Genomic DNA, 25,134 nt, shown 5'->3' with positions numbered 1-25,134 from the left:
CATTATGAATGAATTTTTAGACTTAAACAGGGCTAAAAACTAAGGATTGTTTTTTAACATACCAATTAGAAAAGACTTTCACTTGCCCTATCAAGCAATGATTAAAAATAAATACAATACAATAACAATAATTTAGTTTGAATTTGTTTTTGTTTTTTTTTAGTAATTTTCAAATGTATCCATTCACAAACCCTATAACCCTGACCAAGATTAGTACAAAACATAGCTGTCAATTACTGCAGTCTACAATAATAATAACTTAATAATTAAAATACATAGGTCAAGTCAGTATCGACACCATACGTAATTGGAGAACTTTAGAGCAAATATTACTATACGGAAGATAATTAAATGCTATATTAAATAAAAAAGTTAAAAGCTTTATTGAGATGAATTGCTGGCGATTGTATGGATGTTAATGGCCAAAGTGGGTAGCTATACATGAACGAAAAAAAAAATTAAGACCTGTAAAAAAGATTTAAGACCTACAAGAAAATATTTCAGTAGATTTAAGACTTTTTAAGACCTAAAATGTAGTTTTTGACATTTTAAGAACCTGGGGATACCCTTTAAGTTATAAATCGGTCAGATTTGGCCCGAACATGACAGGAAGGTTAAATAAAAATGTGCACCTAAATCTGTATCTACAGATATATATTTTTTCTGTGAACACTCAACAAATTCAAGTAATTGCATTTAAATGTAATAAATTAATTAATTAATCCATCCATTAATTAAATAGATGTTAAAATCTGATAACAATTAATTAACTAATTTATTACTTAAGTTGCTTTGCACATTAAACACTGCTAAAAAAAAAACACCTTTATAATCGCTATTAAAAATATAACAATTTTACATGTATTACATATTTTTTGAATGTAAAACTTTGAATATACATATGTTTTTTTACTTTAAATATTATATTTGTTTGAAAATGTAATCACAATTTATTAAATACACAAATAAAACATATTCCACATAATATGTTGTTAAAAATGGACTTATTCTTTTTTTGGGAGGGATTTTTTTTTTTTATGCAATATCTGAATAACATTGTGGTTTGGATTGGTAACCATGCATTCCTAGCATAATTTCCAACATTTAAAAAGCATATCATATAATACAAGTAAAAATAACATTAAACCAAGCAGAAAGACAGAAAACGGAATTTGCTGCAAGCTACACAACCGTTTCTCACTCTATTGCCTACATGTTTACATTATAAAAGAGGAGCTGGATTACATGTGCTCTAGTGCCTTCCCTCCTATTGGTAGTTTCCACCCTGAACCAGCACTCATTTGCATAAAGTTAAACATTCTTCTCTTTTGTCACGTCACAACTAACGGTCATCCAAAAAAAAAAAAAAAAAAACAGTCAGTTGATCAAATCGCCAGGAAATGAATTACTTCCAATTGCTTTGCTGCTGCAACTCATCTTCTACAGATAAAATATGGAGTCTGCTGAACAGATATTCTATGCAATGGTTTATTCAGATGTCAGTGCTTCCCATCATTGTTTAACATCTCTAAAAGGAATGATTTATCCAAAACTTACAATTATGTCATCATTTACTGTCTGCAAAGTATGAAAAATGCCCTTAAAAATGTTTTTGAAACTGATTCTTGTTTTCAGCAGAAACTCACACTGGTGTAGAACCACTTGAGGGTGAGTAAACGATGACAGAATTTTCATTTGTGGATGAACTGTCTCCATAAGTGCTTTAGATGTATTCAACATCTACTTTTCGCTTTGAAATAAGCACTGTTTCTGCATTCCTTAGTCAACTTAGAGTCTTTTAAATCATTTCCCTTCACATGCAATGACATTTAGCTGTAATCAATCATAACTTAGCATTCATCAAAGTCACGTAAAGTCATCCTTCAAAACGCTTCCACCAAAACAGAAGCGACATGACCAAAATCAGCTAAACTGCAGGCAATGCAGGCTCAAGAAGGCATTTTAATTAATCATTATTAACTGAATGTGAATCTCAATGGGTAAAGAGATGGAGATTGCGAGTCCAACCCCAAGGGGCATGGAGGAATGTGGCTCATCTCCAGCTCGTCTCCGGCATGGGCCACAGCACGTATCAAAGGCCCGGGGGATTGTCGACAAACCAGCAGCTTCCAAAACGAAAAGAGGAAACTCAGCAGATTTGCTTGTGCGCAACATCAAAGGTCTGAGATAGAAAGACAATTTCCACTCCAGATTTTCTATTCAGATGTTATTGGACTAGTGGCACCACTAAAACGAAAGACATTCGTCTCACAGTCACAGGACTTAAAATGGGAAGTAATTTGGTCTCCTGTTGCATTTGGCACCGAACGCAATCCTGCCATTCTTGATTATGACTCCAAACATCAAATGGAAATTTTCTTCTTGCTAGGCTCTTTGAATCTGATTAAAGCGTTTGTTTGTGCTGCATTCTGATATGAATCTATGCCGTTAGTTGTTAAAAGCCCTTTGCAATCTCCTCTCCACCGCAGAGCAGCAGCCGTGGCTCGCAATCATTACAGTTCATGAACTAATAAGTGAGCAGTTGATAAGGAAGTGCGGTCGAGGTGGTAGACGTGACTGGACAGCCCAGGGGAGTACTATCAAAATCGTCACAGACTGTGCGAAACCAAAACGTCTTGTGTTCAAGCAGGCTGACGACAGTGATCAGGTATTTGATAATGCCCAACATTTTGTGCTTGTTATTGCAAGAGACATGGAGCTTTGTGGCATGCCGATGAAGATTATGGCCACTGGTATTTTTTAATGGCGATATGAAAACAAGACGATAGAAGATGTCAAGTTCCTCTCATCTCTATTGAAAAAGCGAAATATTTTTTAATAATCAATCTTGTGTACTTCCAACAATGTGAGAGAAAGTCACTTTTTCTTTTATTTATATTCTACTTTTAACAATATAGGTTGTGTCAAAGCTCCTTAGATGTATATATTGTGGCTCTATGTCAACACAGGAGTCATAATAAAGTCATAATAAAATTACACAAAAATAAAATAAATTGCACATATATAAAATTTTGGGACATGTTCAGCATGTCAGGCTGAAAGAATGCTAACATAACAGCTGATGGATAATATAAATGAAACAGTTCTGTGTCTAATTAGGAGTCCTTCATTGTATGAGATGGGCTTGTATGAGAAATGCAACGCCCTCCAGTGGTCTCAGTAATGAATTTAAAATACCAAAATTATCAGGGGAAATTTGATACAGCATTAAAAATGACATGAAGTACTGTAACAATGACTTAAAATTGGTGTTGTATTAAAATGTACATGGATGGAAGTAAAATGGGATTTAAAAGCAGAAATTCAGAATCATTTAAAACATTTTGAAGGAAGTAACTAAAGCTGCGCAACAAATTTGAGCATTAAATCAGAATAAGAATCTTTGTAATTCTACATTTGACCATAAAATAATTATGCAATTAACAACAATATAAGCTACAAATTAGCATAAACATGAGCACATTAAAATGGGTCAATTTACGATTTCTAAAACCTAACATTTCAAGCCATTTCATAACTTTTCTATTTCTAAAAACAAAACCTTCGCTTAAACCGAATTTTATGCTAACCCTACTATTTCTAAGGATCTAACCCTAACCTTAAATTATCCATAACTCATACTATTCATTCAAACCTAACTCTCACCTAACTTTTATTGTGACATTTCTAAAAACTTTACAGCAACCATTTAGTTTCCTCTATAAACCTAACCCTCACCTAAATCTAACTTAACCCTACTACTTCTAAAAAACAAAGTTTAACCTAAACCAAAGCCTAAGTTAATACTCAACTCTATTATTTTCAAAAACCTAACCCTACACTCGAATCCATGTTTTACATATTTGTGAACAGGAATCAAACACCAAATCAACAAACCTCAAAAATACGGACTGTTGGTATCTCGGTGTAATCTACCTGATACGACTAGTCTCACTGATAAAGAATGACTCTAATTTTAAGGACAGCATTGTTGACCATTGTTTGGACAATGGATGAACCTGTCAGCACATCCAGACACTTTACACAGTGTCAGTCTGGCTGTTGAGGTAAATAAATGAAGTTCCAGATAACTGACTGATCATTACAGTCCCCAGACGGGCGCAATGGAATCTGTTTTGTCAGTGTGGCAGTTGAAAACTGGATGTATAGTACTTGAAGCTTTCTAAATACTTTATAAAAAAAATTCAATCAGGCATTTATGAAAACACTAACTCATTCATTCATTAATTCATTCATTTTCTTTTCGGCTTAGTCCCTTTATTAATATGGGGTCGCCACAGCGGAATGAACCGCCAACTTATCCCTCCAGTTGCTACCCATCTCTGGGAAAGAAACACTAACTCAAAAAATAAAAATAACATTTGTGGGTAGCTGGTCCTTGGAATGATACACTTAAATGAACGATTTTGTACCTCATCAAAGGTAAAATGTGGATAAGTACCAATATTAGTAGGTCCTGTTTCCACTTGGTGCTGATATGCACTTTCTGTGATCCAATTAAAATTGGTCACTTAAGACTCAGTACTATTTTCATCTAGAATATATGGTTAGTATGGTCAGTATAATGAAAAAAAAAGTATGAATACTTTGTTGTGGTGAATTTTTTTCTAAATCTGCCCCATAACAATGCCATGTGTATGTCCTCTGGATTTGACTCCAAGTGAACACACTTTATAAGTGCAAGCGAGCGCACATACACTCAGAAGTGGGAAGATACTGCTTCCAGTGCTCCAGGGAGCAATTAGGGATTAGGTGCCTTGCTCAAGGGCACATCAGTTGAGTATCAAAAGTGGGAGAAAGCACTGTCTCCAACTTTAATATATCTGCTGGTTACCGATTGAAGTCTGACTCCCTGACCATTAGGCCACAACTGCCTCTAAATACCAATGAAATATTTCAATCAGATTTGCTTTAACAATATGAATGAAATCTGATCAAATGCGGTTCAAAATGGACAATCTCTAAATATTTAGCCTCTGTTAACTTTTGCACTTACTCCTGTCATCTAGAGCCGAAAATAAGGATTTTGTAATTGGCTGAATGAGTGAATGAGGAATAGTTACAATAACATTACCACAGTTGCTTGTAGTAAAAGGAAATAGTAATGATACTATTGAATATCTGATAATATCAGATTTTTGCAAAAAAATGTAAAATAAAAGCAGAAAATACCTCCAAAGATGCCATTTTAAATTGTAAAGAAATCAATGATTAATTTTATTATTTAGCCTGACATGTTTACTGTTCCAAAATATTTTAAATGTTTCCCAACTTAAAATATATTGTGTACAAAGCGGAAAATGATTTTGTTTTTTACCCGGACATTTAAAAAGAATATATTTTAGAGCAGTTTTCACAATACTGTGATAAGGTGAACATCAGAATCTTTTACCGGCCCATGCCTAGTTCACGCTGCCTCAACTACTGCCATGCACAATAATTAAACAGCTGATTAAATAATAATTCTTAAGACGTAAAATCATTTGCATAAAGCAATCATATCTGGTACCCGGTCAGATTAAGTCTGAGTTTGTTGCAGCTTACTGGAAAATTATAATCACACTGCTCAGATGTTCCACAACTAATCAAACGCTGATTGAATGATTTCAGTTGGTTAAAAACAAACTCCAACCAATGGAAAATACACAAACAGGCAAAACACACTAATCCAACAAACTCTGACAGACTTGTTCATTGACATTTATCTGTGTAGTGTGAATTAGCCTTTAGGTGCACATCCATCAAGTTTGGAGTGAGAGTGGCTGACTGTAGTATTAGTAACCTAGTAACTGTAAACAAGGCAAGCATAATAAAGTCACATGAGTGTATTGTTCGCTGTCAGAGTTCATTCAGGAAATGTGTTTTCATCTCCCATCATATTACATTAACCTTTTTTTGCACAAATTAGAGCATGAAAAAAACTTGCTTGCATATTAAGGAATTTTTACACGAAGATTGAAATTGTTTTACTTGTTTCTCCTACTTCAAAATGTGCATTAATGCAGCGTAAAGGAAACCCAGCTAGAGTTACTTTCAATTAAAATTATGCTTTAACTTTTGGAGTTATGTTTTCATTTGTGTCTAAATTTTTACTTGAATGTTGTAAAACATTCTGACATCGACTACATGGCTAATTAACATTGACATATTAAACAGAAGATATAAACCAAAGAAGTTGGAGTCCCACAGCCACATCTACTTTTATTGTAATCACCACTTAAGATTGTTTGAAGTTGAAGCAAACTTTTACAGCAGGGTTTAATTTGGAAAGTTTTTTTAACTGGTAAAACAAACAAAATAAATCATTTCTGGCCTATATTTTGTCCAAATTCACATTAAACCACTTTCTTCTTTGAGTTTGAATATTGAAGCATATCATAGACTTTCTACAGGGGGCCATCAAAAAACATGGTACCAGATATTAGGCAGTCTACCAACACTCTGACTGAGTTGACATAGTGAAGAAGAGAATTATAGCCAAAAGAATTGTCTAAGCGAGCATCAAAAACACTGTTAACAACTCTATTACTAATAGGTCTAGCAACAGTTCATAGTAAGAAGAATTCTATTCCTGAATGCATGTAGCTCAACCTCCACAGAAAGTTATCTCAGAAACACACCTAACACAGGCGTAAGACATAACACTTAATATACCAAAAGTATGTAAACCCCTCCAGCTGAAATGAGCAGACTGATCACCCTTGACAGCCTTTGATTTGACATGTCCACAAGCCTTCATAATGACTTACATGCTTTGTTTAAGCTCCACCATCTCTATAAATAAATAAATAAACAAAAGCACATCATGGGAAACACCTGCTACAAACACAGGCACATGCAGATGACAGTTTGTGCACTTGTCATGCTGTATCTCAGGCTGTTGAGTCAACTTCACATAAAGAAAGAGATGCAAATATTGGTTGATCAACAGATAGATGTAAAGACAGTCAGATAAGTGGGGAGACGGAGAGGGGAAGAGAAACAGACAGACTGGATAAAAGCCAGGTATGTGTCGACCTGCGCCTGAGGAGCAGCAATCTGTCTGTCTGCGCGATTGACGCTCTTCATTGATGAGACAGATGCCCCTCTTGTATTCAAGCCTGACTACATCATCTCACTGATAATTGCCCTCAAGTGCTTTCTGGAAGACATCCTTCTGTCAGCAGATCAACCCAAGCTTCACCCTCACTCACTGCCACAAATGCACAAAACACAAAACTGCTATGAATTTGTGACAATTAAAGATTTCATCTAAACGTCAATTTCACCTTAAACCTTACTGACAAGCTTGAATTTGAAAAAATACAGGTACAGAAATGTGCTAAATCTTATAGGTCACTAGTATTTTCACCAACAAAAATGCTTTTTAGTCAGTTATCTCTATGTGTGTCGGTAGGAAATTACATTTACATTTCAAACACTTTATTCTGCTATTAATTATACTGTAATGCATTTTTTTATTTAATGCCATATCAGCAACCAAGGCTATATTAAGGGCAAGAACATTTCAATAATGAATATACAAATAAAAACAACAAACAAATGAATACATCAATTAAATAAGATTATTAGTGTTATACATGATAAGAATTCAAAACATTTTCCTGGTGTCACTTTGTTAATGCTATTAATTGTGATAATCAACTCTGATCTCACCATCATCATGAAGACACTTCATGAAATCTACCTGCAAAGACCTGTTTTAAGCACTGTTACAGCCCTATGTTTCTCTTGTCACATTCGTTTCTCTGCTTTGCCTAGAACACCTCTGATTGGCCACTTCCATTTGATTGCTAGTTCCTGATTGGCCTACAGGATTTTAAAAGCCATGACACAACATCCTTGTCAGCCATCTTGTTTTGGTCACTTGCTTTGTGTTTGTTGAAACGGCTGCATGTTGTATAGTGCAGAGTTTTGAATGTTAAAGTTGTGACTAGAGATTTGTGAGTACTGTTTGTTTTGTGTTTGTTTTGTTTATGACATTTTGTTCCACTGGCTTGTTTGACATTTTTGCCAGCTGACATTGATTTTTGGATTGTCCCTTAAATATAGCTGTCTGATTTGTAAATAGTGTATATATATCATATATATATATTGGGATAGTACGGAGTTTGACTGCATTTTAATAAAACCCTTTGACCTCTCTTTTTGTGTTAGCCAGTTAGGGTAAGTTGTATTTATTCATCAATTTGTAGAGCTGTGGCATTAATTTAAAAAAGCAAAAAAAAAATTTTGCATTGCATTTTGAAAAAACTCAGAAGCATCACAATTCGAATCTGTTCAGAGATATTTCTTTATCAATGAACTAAATTAAATCAACATTTGGTAGCCGTACTTTGCCCTTAAAGCAGCTTGTGTTATACAGAACTAATTAGCTTTTAGATAGATTTGCAAGTAGGTTTGTTGAGGAGTTGTTGCCACAATTCTCGGTTCTTCTGGATTTAGCCTGTCTCATGTTTTTTTATGTCTTTCTAGGCAGAATGGAAGATGCTGAGATCAGATTTCTGTGTGGAGCACTGGTTGCTGTGACCTATCATGCAAACAAAAACTCACTTGATTATTTCATTTAATTGCTAAACAAACTTTAGGAAATGTAAACTGATATCACCTACTGTTCACTACAGCAAGATTACTACTGAAAGTTTTGTAGAGTACTATAGTTCAGAACTGTATATAGACTTAATTCTTTTAGACATTTCTATATAGTCTCACGGTTTAAAGTATTAAATAACATGTTTAAAAGGTAATGCTTTATTTTATTTTAATGTTTCACTTTAGAGCTTCTGTTGACTAGAAGTTACAATGCCTTTAGATCTGGTTAGTAGACTGCTTAATAACTGCTAATAGCTTATAAGGGTTTCCCAAAAAACATTTTATACTAAAAGCAAATTTGCAAGCGAACAAAGTTTTTCCAGTAAATCTAATCATTATAATTTACTATTACTCTAAATATTCTAATGAGAGTTATTTGAAAGTGTTACAAAGTTGCTTTATAAAGAATGTCTAAAGTGGACTTTAAAGTGCTGCCATTACACAGCACCAATTTTATCTGGCAAAAACTGAAAAACATTTTATGCATTTTAGAAGTTTATCTATACACAACCATTGAGCTTTAAGGGCATGAGTTTAGGTTTAAATGCAAACTTTTTAAAATAGGTTTTTATGTATTCTAAAGCTACACTGTCAACTGTGTATACATAAAACTATTTCTAACAAACAAACAAAACTATAGGTCTATAGACATTTGCAAAAGCCACAATGTCAGACTTCAGGGCTTTTTATGTATATGTGCAAACAAGGATTGTTTTAACAGTGTTACTCATACACAGAATCTATTTAAAGATAAACATTTTTTTTTTTTAATTTTTCAATACTTTGCTGCTTTACTTACAATGTATAAAAGTGGATTAATAAATATATAGGACGATAAATATATAAAACGGGCTGGTGTATATTTAAAACAGAGTTGTTTATTATATTATAACAAAAATCATTTTTATTTAATATCATTTTGTATTGATTACAATAATATTAAGATTGCGATTAAGTTATTAGTTTGTTTGTAAAACTCTATAATGCAATTATATATTTATTATAAACTGCATTAAAAAAAAAAAAACATCTTTAATATTATGCCAAAACATTTTTAGTATGTTTTTAATATTTCAAGAAAATGTTCCTGTACTTTATTACAGAACAACTAAACCTGACAGACGACACAATCCATAACGTCTTGCTTGCCATAAAGCAAACACCAAACAAAGAATCAAACTATAAAACTGTACATCAGATGGAGCCTCATAAAAACATGCCACAGCCTACTGCATTTATGAGGAAATCAAACCGGAAATAAATTGCCATAGTTATTATTGACAGCGTGATTGTGGCAGTCAGGTGCTCAGTTGCGTTTTGGCATCATGACCAATCTACGTTCTTAATAGCTTAAGAAGAATGCTTCAACATGCCTCATTATATAATACTATTATGCAATGAGTGGATTCCATGCTCATAATTTTTTTTTATGTGGTATACAACTCTCACACACCTAGTTTTGGCATAACATCAGGTTTTACAGTTTCGGGTGTATTATAATGTCTGAATTATTATTTTAAACTTTAAGTACTTTAAGAAATACATTCCTAAAGCTCAAACATCAAACCAATGCACTAAGCTATGCCAAGATCATGAACGATGAAGATTCCTATGCTATGAATGAACTACAAAATAATAAATCCAAAACGAATTTTAAAATGACATACTCTCACTGGCCACTTTATTAAGTACACCCTTTAAACTGCTCACTATAAAAACACCTAATCGGCCAATTATGTTGCAGCAACTAAAAGCATTTAGGCACATTTACACCAGATACTTTCTTTATGTCATTTCATATCTCTACAAAAAACACTGCACATTTCCACAGTGTGCTTCACACAGGTAAGTGGGCTTGACAAACCACCTGTACAAACACTCGCTCTCCATATGTACCAGACACTTTACCTAAACTCCACCTTACATGGACTCAATGAGAAAAACAATGTTTACTTGTGAATGTAACACAAACCATTACAATCCAATTGTTTTCATCAGCTTTAAATAACTTTTTTGAATATCTTGCACAATATTGTTATGTCTTATGTAAAAGTACTTGTATAGTCTGTTTTATGTGTATAGTTTAAGTATGTACTGTATAGTATGTGCATAGTTAGCAGTTGGTATAATTAGATAGCCACTCCGTGGTTACATAACTTTGTTGTTATGTATAGGTTTAAAATAGCTTGTATGTGAAGTGTTGCGTTCATGTTTATGATAGTGATATGATAGTGATACAAATAAACGTTTTGTTGTTCACACATGTAGCGGAATGACAATAAAACTCAACTTGACTTGATGTAGACATGATCAAGCCAAACATTGGCCATGACATTGCATTTTGTGCTGGACAATCTGGCCTGAGAATGTCAAAAGCTGCTGATTTAATAACATCTCTAGGTTTTACCGTGATCTATAAAAGAGAAAATATCATTCATTTTCTTGTCGGCTTAGTCCCTTTATTAATCTGAGGTCGCCACAGCGAAATGAACTGCCAACTTATCCAGCAAATGTTTACGCAGCAGATGCCATTCCAGCCGCAACCCATGTCTGGGAAAGAGAAAATATCAAGTGGATGGTAATTCCTTAAGTGAAAACTGTTTGATGCTAGAGGTCAGAGGAGAATGGTCAGACTGGTTAAACCTGATACAATGGTTATAGTAATTCAAATAGCCACTCATTAAAACTGAGGCCTGCAGAAAAGCATCTGTGAGAACCAACACTCAACAACAACCTTGAGGCAGATGAGCTACAGCAGCAGAAGTGCACAACAATAACCAATGCCACTCCAGTCAGCAAACAACAAGACATTCAGGCAACAATTTACACAGGCTATAACCAAAATTGGAAAACAGAAGTTTGGGCAGAAGTTGGTAGAATTGTATAGCTGATAAAGAGAGCAGTAATTATATGTAGAATCCAGTAAGTTGCTTTGCAGAATTTGTAAATGGATAGTTCACCCAAAAATAAAAATTCTGCCATCACGTACTTACTCTTTGCTCGTTCAAAACTGGGGTTTCTTTCTTCTGCTGAACACAAAAGAAGATATTATGCAAAATAATCGTAAGCTGACACCCATTGACTTTCATAGTATTTTTTTTTATTTCTTCATTCTTCAAAATATCATCGTATGTGTTCATTGGAAGAAACAATCTCATAACGGTTAAAAAAAGCATATTAGGAAAAGTAAATGTTGATGCAATAAAATTTTGGGGTGAGCCAACCCTTGTATAACATCTGTCTGTAGCCAGTCTTTGCTGTACCACATTCCATTAATATTGAAATATATTGGTCTCGTATATAATATATGAACAAAAAATTTCACATATAGAACTTTAAGAAAAAGTGTGTAGTAGCATTCGGTATTTCCTCTAAGGATTCCTTAAAATAAACAAGATTTTGCATATTTCCTCTGGCAGGTCTTTACATGCTGAAAGTGCCAGTTCTGTCATTTCTGATTTTATCTAGTGTTGTCCATTTACACTGTCCTTTTTGACAGCTCCCTCACTGCACAAAACAAAACCACGCTGGGCGTCTGACACACTCTGACTTCTTTAGTTTACAGCTCGTACTGTTTCAGAAAAGGGCCAGAAGGCACCAAGACATGCAGCACATAGTCCTGCTGAAGTCATGGTGTTTAAGGTATGATCATAGGTCTTGACTGAAATGTATTTACAGAGATGCTGGTTTCAGATTACCAGGCTGGATTCATCATCTTGTCTCTGAAGAGTAAGAGGCTTTGTGGGCTTTATAGACAAGGCAAAACTAATCTAGAAGGAAGGTTGAAAGGTCTCCACACAAGACAATGACAGAATTCCCATATATGGTAATTCCTATAAGTTTGTGAACAAAGCATGCATTAAAAGTATAAAATCACCAAAAAAAGAAACTTCTGTTATCATTAAACACACTCGTTCCAAACCAAAACTAAACGACTTTGTTCTCTGGAATGAAAATGTTAAAAAATATTTTCTTTGACTTCCATTGCATTTTTGTGTTTAAATAATGGAAATCAATTAAACTGAAACTGTTTTCCAGAGAACAATTCATATCATACATAGCTGGAATGATTAGAAAACAATTGTTTTAATTGTTATAACACTTTACAATATTATTGTTATTACTTGTATGTTTAGGCATTAAGACCCTACAAAAACACTGACCTCAAATATAAAAATACATATGTAAAATAACCAAAATAACCTTTCATCTTGAAAATTAAATAAATAATTAATACATTTTTATCTACTCCACCTCAAACCAATTTTGATATTAAAAAAGTTTTACAAAGTGACTTTCATTGACGTTTTCAGTATCTTAAAACAGTACATTGTCAGGGTTGGTCATGTAAATGACAATACAAAACCCAGCAATGAACTGCCAATACTTCTTTTAGGTTTTTTTCCCTCATACAATGCAGTATGTTTAAAAATAATTACTGTTAAGGATACATTATTAAAAACTTCAATAAATGTCAGTGTTACACTGTAAAGTCAAACACCATAAGGCAATTTTAAAGAGTCAACAAATGGAAAGCACCGTTCATTCATTCATTAGTTTCAATTCGCCAATTTGTGAAGTTTTTTCCCTCTCCACTGTCGCCACTAGCTTGCATGGTTTGGGATACGTATTGATGGATTTGCTCACAACCACACTAAAAACCACACTGAACTTAACCGAACTTAAACACTAAAAAACTGAACTACACTGTTCCAATTTACTATGATCATTTATGTGAAGCTTCTTTGACACAACCTACATTGTAAAAGCGCTATACAAATAAAGGTGAATTGAATTGAAAAAAGCTTTCCTTCGGCTTACCCCCTTATTTATCAGTGGTCACCACAGCGGAATAAGCTGGCTACTATTCCGGCATATGTTTTACAGCTGATGCCCTTCCAGCCACAACCCATTATAGGGAAACAATCATACACTCTTAGATCCACATGCAGACTCATATACTATGGCCAATTTTGTTTACCCAATTCACCTACAGTGCTTGAATTTGGACTGTGGGGTAAACCGGAGCACTCGGAAAAAACCCACACCTGAATGCAAACCACACAGAAATGCCAACTGGCCCAGCCAGGGCTCGAATAAGCAACCTTCTTGCTGTGAGGTGACAGTGCTAACCACTGAGCCATTTTGCCACCCCTTGGAAAGCACCGTGAATCACAAAATACAGAAACTGTTAATGTAGCTTCAGAAGACATGAAAGTTAAATGGCATTTAAATTATGCTTGTGCTTGACATTTGCTGCAGCTCTTCATCTGCTTTTGTTTGGCTATTTTGTTTAATAATCTTTGCATTCTAGATTAGCAAAAAACAACAAAGGTATATAGGTGATGTAATAACTATTTTTTTAAAATATCCAATCAATAAAATTTCAAAATCCAGTAGAGCTTGAAAAAGCTGCTAGTACTTTTTTGTTTTGTTTTTTTTTTCTTATAAAATATGTTTCAAAAAAGTACCGTTAAGAATTCATTATTAAAAACATCAATAAAAGTCACTTTGATATACTGTAGAGTCAGATCTCATAATTTAAAAGCATCAACAAATTGAAAGCACCATGAATCACAAAATACGGAACGGTTTAATGTAGCTTCAGAAGACATGAAATTTAAATAGCATATAAATTACTTCAATATACTTTTGTGCTTGACAGGTGCTGCAGCTCCCATTAGCTTTTGTTTGGCCATAATGCTGGTTGTTGCTAGTAGGCATACAGCTGGGGACAGAAGTTAGTGAATCATTAATATTATTTATTAAATTATCCAGTAATTGTATTTTTATTAAAGGGCACTTATGATGAAAATCTTTTGGAAGCTGTTTGGACATAACTGTATGTATAGTGTGTCCACAGGGGTGATATAAAGACAAGTGACATTAAATTAGGATCCAAATCCCTCCCATTTTGAAGTCCATCGCAACGTGATGTAGGAGTGCAGTTTCCCTGTCCACCAAATTGATTGACAGCTGCGTATTAACATGTCTCTATAGTAACCCGTATAATCATACCAACAAGACAGGATGTGCACAAAGCAACTGGAATTAAAGGATCTGTTCGGCTCTCTGTGATGAGAGTACTCTGTGTAATTATTAAAGTTAAAAACGTTTTTAAAACATGTTTGTCATGAACTTCAGTGATTTTACCGTCTTTATCACTTACCACAGCCGCATGTCAGTACATTTATAAAAGAAGACGCTTCAATCCTGGTTTGTGGATGTTAAATCAGGTTTATTTTGTACATTAACATTTGGATATCCTAACAGCAGTGGATATTAATGTGTGCCCAGTCACATTTGCCATGCAATGTTAAACGTGGGGTGTGTGTATGTGTGTGTGCGTGCGTGCGTGTAACGACATTGCGTGTGACTCATTGTTGCAACTCCACTACAAATACATCAAATAATCATTGGAAAAGTTCTTAGGTTTTCTCACAAACATTACGTGAGATCTGCTTCCTTCATGTCTGTCACTGTGCTGTTTATCTGATGAGGCGGAGATTGAGGTACAGTTTGACAGGCATGTGGAAACGGTGGGTGGAGAGAACTAGCATTAAAGGCACAGGCCAAAAAAATAGCTACATTGTGTTCAGAGCAGAAAATTCCAATATTCTGAAAAGGTCTAATAAATAATCTGAGGGGTGTTTTGAGCTGTACAGACACATTCTGATCTTAAATCTTGAAAAAGGGCTAAAATAGGTGCCCTTTAACATCTACCCCTACCCTCACAGTAATGTAAAAACAGTTTTTGTTCATATTATTTATCAAATTATCTATTTATTGTATTTAATTAACATCTACCCAACCCTCACATTAATTTAGCAATTATTATTGTTGTACAATGTCACAAAAATTATGCTATATTGATGCGAGCACCCATTTTGCTTAATAACCTTTGCATTCTAAAAGAAGAGAAACAACAACAACAGGTGCATAGATGATGTAATAATTGTGTTTTATATATATCCAACCCTCAAGGCGGTTTAAACAGTTATCAGGAACCACAGTGTACATAATCTATGTATTCAACATCTCTCATGGACGGAAATGACTCATTCATGAGTTCAATGCAAGAAGTGCAAGAGGACTTAAACGGTGCAATAAAGCAATAAACTTTATCTTTGTTTTTGCAGATGCCGTGATAAAAAGTCGAGCAGAGAAAGTAAAGGAACAATGGAGTGGAAGTGGTTTTTGCTCTTCTTGTTCTCAATAGAAGTGGCAGATGAGCAAAACCTGTCCTGCAGAAGGAGAGCCTCAAGAGAGCCGTTTGATGTTCTCTCAATAAGCCAGTTCACGCTTTGTTCCCATCTCTTTCTTTGTCACTCCGCTCTCTTGTTCACACACACACTTTTTTAGGCCCCTCAGCCCAATCCCCCTTTACACTACAAACACAAACACACACACATACACACACACACACACACACACACACACACACACACACACACACACACACACACACACACACACGCGTACTTATTAGGTCTTTAACATTTAGCCCAGAGAACAAGCACTTCCAGGCCAGGACATGCAGAAACAGTGTACATGAGCTCCATCCTCCCTGTCGGGCCTGTTTACCTGTCACCATGTCTCACGCTCTCATGCAGGAGTGCTGGATTTGACATGCAGGAAGCCAACAGAATGCCTGAGCTCCACAATATAATAATCCATCTCACACCTGCTCACCAAATACAAATGTGAATGAGTACTGCAGCTGAAATGATTTTACAGAGTGTCCGCAGGCCTTTTAAAACCACATTTAATGCTTACACAAAACATAATTATACATTATGAGCAGGGTACAACCATGTCTAAAACACTAAGCCATAAAATTACTTTAAAGTCAGTGTGAAATCTAAATTTACAATGCTTTTTTTTGATAGAGCATATTGTTATTCTGTATCTGAATTAATATGTTCAAATTAATCCGCTAGGAAAAAGTCTGGAAAAAAGTTTGCTTTAGTAATATTCAGTCAATGTCTGAACATTTGTTAATGAGTTTGGAGTTTGCTCCTTCTCTGTTGACAGTCAGTTTCACGGTTTCAGCCACAATATTCATTCTTCTCTTACCATCAGTTGCTATTTATTCTAGGAAATGATGTGCAAAAAGAAAGCCACACCCCCTACTTAATATTCCACTTCAGTTGGCAGTACAAGATAGCGAAACAAAAAAAGTATCAGCAACTTCCGGCTGACGCTAAAAATATGATTGTTTAAAAACAAAGATTTTATTCATTCCTTCATTTTACTTTGGCTTAGTCCCTTTATTCATCAGAGGTCGCCACAGTGGAATGAACCGACAACTTATCCAGTATATGTTTTACGCAGCGGATGCCCTTCTAGCTGCAACCAATTACTGGGAAACACCTATACAGTCTCACATTTATATACATACACAACGGACATTTTTAGTTTTAAGAGTTCACACTTATATAACGCTTGATAATAATAGCAGGTTTGGCATGCCGTCCTGAGAGAGAACCCTGAGGTTGGAGATAATTGAGTTCTCGAGAGCTCCCCCCTAGTAAAAAAGGAAAGGGAGAAATGGGGTGGATGCGGGGGGGGGGGGGGGGGGTGTTCTTCAAAAAAACAAGATAAGGGAGTAATGCTAAATAGGATTTTTATAGTGAGGTTAAAATAATCCCATTGGCTTGAGACCAATCATATCACATGCTCCTCTCGAAATAGGTTTGTGAAACTAGACTTCAAATAACCTATACTACATGTCTTTGGACTGTGGGGACAACTGGAGCACCCGGAGGCAACCACTGAGCCACTGTGCCGCTCAAAACAAAGATTTATAAAACGATACAACATTTAAAAATTCTCATGTACATTGCATATTAAAGTGGTCATAGATTGTTCATTTTGAGCAGTCATTTACTGTACTATAAAACATACTCTTAAGTGTCGGAAATAAAAAGAAAAAAAAAATACTTTTAGTCCAAAAACAGCTTATATTAATGCAAATCTTACAACATGGTCCACTTTTTTTCAACATTCCGCTTTTATTATGTGTTAGTAGCGTTTTTATCCACCTCTACAAAAGAAACTCAACACCTGCTTCTACATCGCTGCCTTTTTAGCTCCGCCCACCAATTTGCACTGATGGATAAAGAAAGAGGCAAACTCAAGCCTAAGTGAAAATCAAACAATAAAGATGGCTTTAAACAAAGCAAGACCCTTTGCAGTTTTGAAAAAACAAAGCCTTTAGTAGCAATCCCTACATTAGGAAAGAGTCAATAAACTTAAAAAAAAAAAAAAAGTTCCACACCAAATCAGGAAGTACTTGCTCCTTTGTTTAATTTATTTCACCACAGATTTGTTTAAAAACAATGGACAATTAAATGCTGGATTTTCAGAGATAACTGAAACTAAAAGACTATGCTGTGCCTACTGAATATTGGATCCTGTAATTTGTTATCTGTTACTCCTGTAATGTTACTTTAAAGTTTAACCCCACTTTATGTCAAACCTCAAGCCCATATCTAAAACATCTTACAAGATTTACTAAGACTTTTCTTACAGCACTTAGAAACGTTAAGGAACACCACTTTTTTGGAAACAGGTTTATTTTAAACAGCCAACCTCTGGGTCTGGCAAGCGCATTTTTAAATTAGCTTAGCATAAACCATTAAATCAGATTAAGCCATTAGTATCTTGCTCAAAAATAAATAAATAAATAAAAACATACCATTACACCTGCTGCATCTATATTACGGCACAAAAGTTCCTTGATTATTATGTCGAAATGAGAGTGTAGTTCCAAGCCATATTGGGCTAGACAATAGCAACTTTTCATTTTGTGTTGTTTTAGTTTTGCACAATGTAACTATAGAAAAAAATGATCTATACTCTTTCTGAATTTTTGAGCTATGTGTTAATGATTTTATAGATTGAATGATTTAAGCTAAGCTAAGCTAAGCTAAAAGTGCTCCCTCCAGAGCTTGAGATCAGCTGAATGGATTCAAAAATGATAAAACTCTAGAAAAGTTGTCAGATGAGCATATATCCAAAATTGTGGAGTGTTCCTTTAAGAACCCAAAGGGATGCTGAATTTTACAGATATGTTCATTCTATTGCTAGATGGATGGCATGGCAGACATTTTGTTCAGCCTGTTCCTCTCTGATGAAATTATACATCCATGTGCCATAATCACAGTGGAGACATGAATAGATGTTTGAAACCTCTTCTTTGTGCCCGCCAACAAAAGGCATTGTCTGCCACAAAGCCTGTTCTCCTGACAGAAAGATCTGGTAAAAGCAAAAAGGCAGCCATATCAAATGCGCTGTTAACTCTGCGCATGTCAAGCCGAGGTCACTGGAGCCAACGTTACCTGTGTAAATCACCGCACAATGCCTCGCAATCCCAGTATTCAACAGGTGACATAAAGGACCTTTGGGAAGTATAGTTTCCACTGGTCCTATTCTGCAACAAAAGGTTTCTTAAACATCACTGCCTGAGGACAAATCATACGACACTCTGAAACAGGAAATCTCTAAATCGCCTATTGTCCGACACCACATCAAAATCCTCCGGCTGGGGGAGGGATGAATCTGTCTTCTTTGACAGAGGATATAGCAGGACTTAAAAGAGCACATCCAAGAATAAATGTCCTCATGCAGGAGCCACACTTGAGCGAATGCCAGCTGCTGATTCAATTGGCATCATCCTTTTGTGCCAACAGCGCTTTGCTGGAACAAACCTAGCCACGAGGATATACAGCAGTGTCATGTATGTGTGATTTATGTTCCGTTAGAGCGTTTCCTAATATATTGTATCAACATTCATTTTCAGCTTAATCCCTTTATTAATCTGGGGTTGCCACAGCGGAATGAACCGACTACTTTTTTTACACAGCGGATGCCCTTCCAGCTGCAACCCATCACTGGCACACATCCATACACACTCATTCACACACATACACTACGACCAATGTAGCTTACCCAATTCACTTATAGCGCATGACTTTGGACTGTGGGGGAAACCGGAGCACATCGAAGGAAACCCACGCCAACACGGGGAGAACATGCAAACTCCACACAGAAATGCCAACTGACCCAGCCGAGGGTCTAGTCAGCGACCTCCTTGCTGTGAGGCGATCATGCTACCCACTGCGTCACCGTGACGCCTCAAATCTGCATTTTTTTAAAGCTATTTTTCATTCATCTTTTCGGCTAAGTCCCTTTATTAATCTGGGGTCGCCACAGCGGAATGAACCTCCAACTTATCCAGCATATGTTTTTAAGCAGCACATGCCATTCCAGCTGCAACCCATCTTTGGAAAACATCCATACACACTCATTTACACACATACACTACAGACACTTTAGCCTACCCAATTCACCTGTACCGCATGTCTTTGGATTGTGGGGGAAACCCACGCGAATGCTTGGAGAACATGCAAACTCCAAACAGAAACGCTAATTGACCCAGCCGAGGCTCGAACCAGCGACCTTCTTGCTGTTGTACCTACTGCGCCACTGCGTTGTCATTTTTTAATTAATTACATTTAAAATTTTTAGTTACCTCAAATTTTGGTTTTGTATTTTATTTATGCGTCAACTAGGTAAAGAGAAACCAGCATCCCAGGTTAGTTTTAGCTTTTTATTTTTTTAAATATACATTTTTTATTATTTTATTTTAGCATTTTATTATTTTTAGTATAGTATTTTATTATAATTTTTAGTATTTTATTATTTTTTGTATATTATTTTATTTTTAGTATTCTATTCAAGTGTTTGCTATTACAGTTTTTTTCAGTTTTTGAATGTTTTTTTTTCAGAAATTAAATGTTGTAAATTAGTTTTAGTTTTAAAAATGTAAATACTTCAAACTCCATTCTGTTGTAAAGTTCATTATAAAACGTAATGTAAAATCTACTGTATTAATTAATATAAAGCAATGTTTTTTAGTTATTTTAAAATAGTATTAAATAAATAAGAAACTTACACATGGCAACTATATTTTCAATCAAGTTTGGTTTTTGGCTCTTCATAAGAAAATGTTTGATCATCCCTGCTTTATTTTAAAATAACTGAAGTAAACACACACCATCTAGGATTATTAATTGAACATTAATGCTGAACAACTCAAATTAAAACACACATCGCCTAAAACACTTCTCTTCGCACTGCCCACCCTCATACCAAACCGACCAATCACAAAGCTTACGTTACATGTCGTTGTGCCGTGGTTAAATTTTTTTAAGAGGTACGCAGACATGCAAAGGTTGCGCTGGACTGTATGCGTGTGCTTGACAGAAGTATAATATAAGAATAATATACTAAGAATAAATCATAATATAATAAGTATAAATTAGCCTTAACAGAGCGGGGTCATGTGATACCACAAACAGTAGGGAAAGTAATTGAAAAAAACAGACCTGCGAAAAAATTAGATCGATTATAGTTTCTGAAAATCTATTTTGATTACTTTTATTAATCACCCAGCCCTAATGTATACAGTATGTTATTATTCAGGCACAATTAATAGTTCATTTGTATGTTAATAAATGCTTTATTAACTCAACTTAATTAAGTTTTGTGACCTAATCTAAAGTAATAACTATTTAGGTTTTGTAAATCCCTTTTACAAAGCATTCCAGCATTTGTGTATTTATAAACTAATGTCTATTAATGTAGACTTAATGCTTTACAAATTATCAACTAATTATTTGCCAATGCTTCATAAATGATTCATAATGTGTAGTTATTAGAAAGTGTTACCAACTTTTTTTAAGTTGATGTTTTTAAATAGATTTTGATTTCCAGTAAAATTATTTTTAATAGTTTCAGTTAACAATAGCAACAACTGGAATTCATGGTAGACACAACAGTTTGCAAAGTCATTATAAATATAATAGAATCGAAGATACAATTATATGATAAAAGCAGCTGTTGGTTTTAAAGGATGTTAAATAAACCTTCTGTGAGCGTGAGAATACTATACTTAGCCAAATATATTCGTCAAGTATATATTTGTCACGCTTCAAACGAAATATACAAAATATATTCGTCACACTTCAAACATGTACAAGTTAAAACAAGCATACAATAACAGACAAAGAAGGAAATATTGAAATTTGCTGTCTGATTTGCATTGTGTGATGTGCAAATATTTAATTTAAAAAATGTACATGTATACATAAATCTATTACATGAAAGGCATATGGCATAACTCCAAAAAAGAAGAAGAAATTATATATACAGTTAAAGAATTGTTAGCCCTCCTGTTTACATACATAACATTTAACTAGATATTTTTTCAAGACATTACAGTAACATTTAAAGGCTTAACTAGGCTAATTAGTTTAACTAAGAAGGTTAGGCTAATTAAGCAAGTTATTGTATAACGATGGTTTGTTCTGTAGACTATCGAAAAATATATAGCTTAAAGGGGCTAATAATTTTGCCCTTAAAATTGTGTTTTAAAAAAATTAAAAACTGCTTTTATTCTAGCCCAAATAAAACAAATAAGACTTTCTTTAGAAGAAAAAATATTATCAGACAAACTGTGAAAATTTTCTCGCTCTGTTAAACATCATTTGGGAAATATTTAAAAAAGAACAAAAAAATAAAAGGGGGGCTAATCAGATTGTTTCAATAATTTATGCAACAAATATCCTTATTTTGCAATGTAAACGTTCGATAGATGTTAAATTTCTTCATGGAACAGGAAATGTCAGACATATTATTTCCTGTGTATTTTACTGTGGCAAATGCAGGACAAAATGCCATGGAAAAAAAAAAAAAAACGAAGACTTTGGTCTAACATCCTGGTAGATGAAGAAACACACTAGCATTTTCATATTAAGAACGCTTTCAATATTTACACTGGGGAATTAATAGGAAGAGCGATAAGGTTTATTTGCACTCTTGGGATGTTTACACTCACAGCAAAGAGAGATGTTACACGGACCACAAAAAAAGGGAAGGAGAACGACATGCCTTTATGTCCTGACGTGAAGTCAAATACAGCATGAATGACGCAGGGATTACACTAACCTGACATGGTGGTTTCTCTTTCCCTAGTGGTGCTTAGTGACTCAAAACATCATCGTCTATCCAGTAGAGCTGATAACAGTCTGCAATTAAAAGAAGGAAAGTTTAACATTGTGAATGGCACAGACAAGTTCTAAAATCCTAAAATTTGTGGTTAATTAAGGGGGAATATAAAAGGCAAGCAGTCAGTTGCAGAATACGGTAGATTTGGCGGATTTAAAACCAGTCTTTCCAATCCCCTATTTGCACAGGTGAGTCACAGCCGCCTCGGGCCATCATGCTCCAGCTTTTCTTTATAAAACAGAGAGGATGACAGAAAGAAAGAGACTAAAAAAGGAGCATAATCACATCTCAACCTGTTGCTCCTGCTGAATGCAAGTACATACATCGATTGCATTCATTCATATGCAAAACAACCACAACAAAAAAAGGATCACCTCCGTGGTTGAACAGGATAATTCAAGTTGAATAGGTTGCACAAAAGAAACAGTTGTTCAAAAAATGGCCTAGATTTAAATGAAGCTATCCATACAAATAAACAAAACATCTTGCAATATGACCCCTTAAATGTGTTTATCTGCTGCCCTCTAGTGGATTATACACTGGTAGCAAGATATACACTGATAACAAATAAATTCAGGACAAACCAAAAGAAATGAAAAATTCCCATGGAATGACTATATGTCTATAAAATAAAAAGCGTGGATAAGCACAATCTGAATGTGGACAGGTCACATATCTGTGGTCAGCACAAAGGTAGACATGTATCACTAGTAACAATGGACATGCCCAGCAGGAGTGATGGACGAGGCAGAGTCAACATTCTCTTGCTCTCTCACTATATTGACTGTAAGGATCAGGGTGCTGTTGTCTGAGATAACAGACTGCACAAGACAACATCCCTCTGGACTTATCTTACTGGGTCTGGCCAGGCCAAACAGTTGGCGCATGCCTGCTCAGCAAGACAGACCTTCTTTTTCAAAGTCTGTCAATGCACGAGTAGCTGTCTACAAAGCAAAAGAATACTTAGTTTAAGGAACAATTTATTTATTTATTAAATTTTATTATTTATTTTATATACACATTTTTTAGTCTGCTAATTATATTCAAAAGGACTTGACACATGTTTTACAATCTTCCTTTTAAAGATTAGGGTAATTTACTTTTAATTACCTGAACAAAAGTTAATCATAAGAGTACGTTTTTTTAATAATTCTCCTGTCCAAAGCTGCACTTATGTGATCAAAAATAATGTTAAAAAACTGTCTTAATTTGGTTTGTTGCTCATTTATCAATGTTGAAAATGTTTATAGAGCTTAATACGTGTTGAAATCATGCTAATTTTTGCATTCAGGATTTGTTTGTCTATAGAAGGTTCAAAGAACATCTATTTGAAATAGAATCAATCAATAATAATTGTCTTTACTGTAACTTTTGATCAAGTTATTTTATCCTTGCTGTAATAATATATTAAACAATTTTCAAAATTCAAACAAATGTTTAGCTAACTTACTGAGGAACTTTTTGAAAATTTAGGACCATCAGAGGGCTTATTTACTATACGCATTTATTTTACAAAACTTGTTTTATAGTTTACTCAAAACTTTTGATGAACACATTTATGGTTGTATTGAAAATATGCAATATTTCCTCATCATTCAGACTGATTTGTGAACAGGTTTGAATGAATCATTAAAAAGAAGTAACCCAGAAGAGCATAATTAATTAACATGACATTCATTATTATCTTTGACTAGCAATTCAAAAACATTTTTAACAAAAAAAAAAAACAAAAAAAAAACTAGGCAACGCATTTACAAAAGCATTTTTATTATTATCTTATAATATAACAGATAAAAATGTTGACTTTTAAAATCACTGACGTCAATTTGGATGCTACACTCGGTAGGTTTCAATTACCAATTGTATTGCAAAAGCAAAAAAATGGTCATGAGCAATTCCAGCGTTATGGATGTGACATTTGCAGTAAAAACTCAAAACATAAATGATAGTGAAAATATATGATAGTGTTATATTGAAACATCTGTTTATATTTTCCAGAACAATTGACCATAGAGTTAATGGACCAGGAAATATCAATCTGTAAACAAGTTTTGTACTTTAAATGAGAAAAATAAACATGCGTTATGGATGTGTACAAAAAGGTATGCACGTTTGCAGCATACAACATACTTTGTAAAAATTCTGTGAATTAAACAGCGCAACCCAAAGAAATAATGATTATCAAAAGGATAAAAGATGTCTCTCTATAGAACAAAAATTATTGACTTTATTTTATTTGACATTTTTAGATTTATGAGAAAAAAAATCTGTCATGGATGTGACAGATGTGAAATTGCCACTTGTGTGACTTTGGTTAATCAAATATAATAGTTTAAAAACATTGACAGAGACACTTTTGAGTATTTCTAAATTATTGTTAAATACAAGCCTACACAAAAAAACTTGGACAAGGGTTCAGTATTTTGGTGAAAACGTAACTTTTTTCAT

At 34.4% G+C, this 25,134-nt stretch overlaps 1 protein-coding gene and 1 long non-coding RNA gene across 4 annotated transcripts in view; both read right to left on the bottom strand.

Annotated features, from left to right (window-relative positions):
* Positions 1 to 25,134, bottom strand: part of LOC147837143 (uncharacterized) — a 74,922-nt gene that overhangs the window by 44,033 nt on the left and 5,755 nt on the right. For all 3 annotated transcript variants that reach the window (XR_015478676.2, XR_015478675.2, XM_087241049.2), the window contains exon 3: positions 22,627 to 22,706. Coding sequence is in view for 1 of the 3 variants with exons in the window: in XM_087241049.2 (XP_087097175.1) it covers positions 22,627 to 22,633 (7 nt within the window). In the remaining 2 variants the exon portion in view is untranslated. The remainder of the gene's footprint in view (positions 1 to 22,626; positions 22,707 to 25,134) is intronic.
* On the bottom strand, positions 17,906 to 19,157 carry LOC141378370 (uncharacterized). The gene is made up of 2 exons (XR_015478702.1): positions 18,957 to 19,157; positions 17,906 to 18,873 (listed from the first exon to the last, which is right to left on the bottom strand). It is a non-coding gene; the product is annotated as an uncharacterized LOC141378370 (long non-coding RNA).

Source organism: Danio rerio, chromosome 2, assembly GCF_052040795.2.
Source record: "Danio rerio strain M-AB ecotype USA chromosome 2, GRCz13ab, whole genome shotgun sequence".
NCBI lineage: Eukaryota > Metazoa > Chordata > Actinopteri > Cypriniformes > Danionidae > Danio > Danio rerio.
This window is presented reverse-complemented; position numbering and strand designations above follow the sequence as displayed.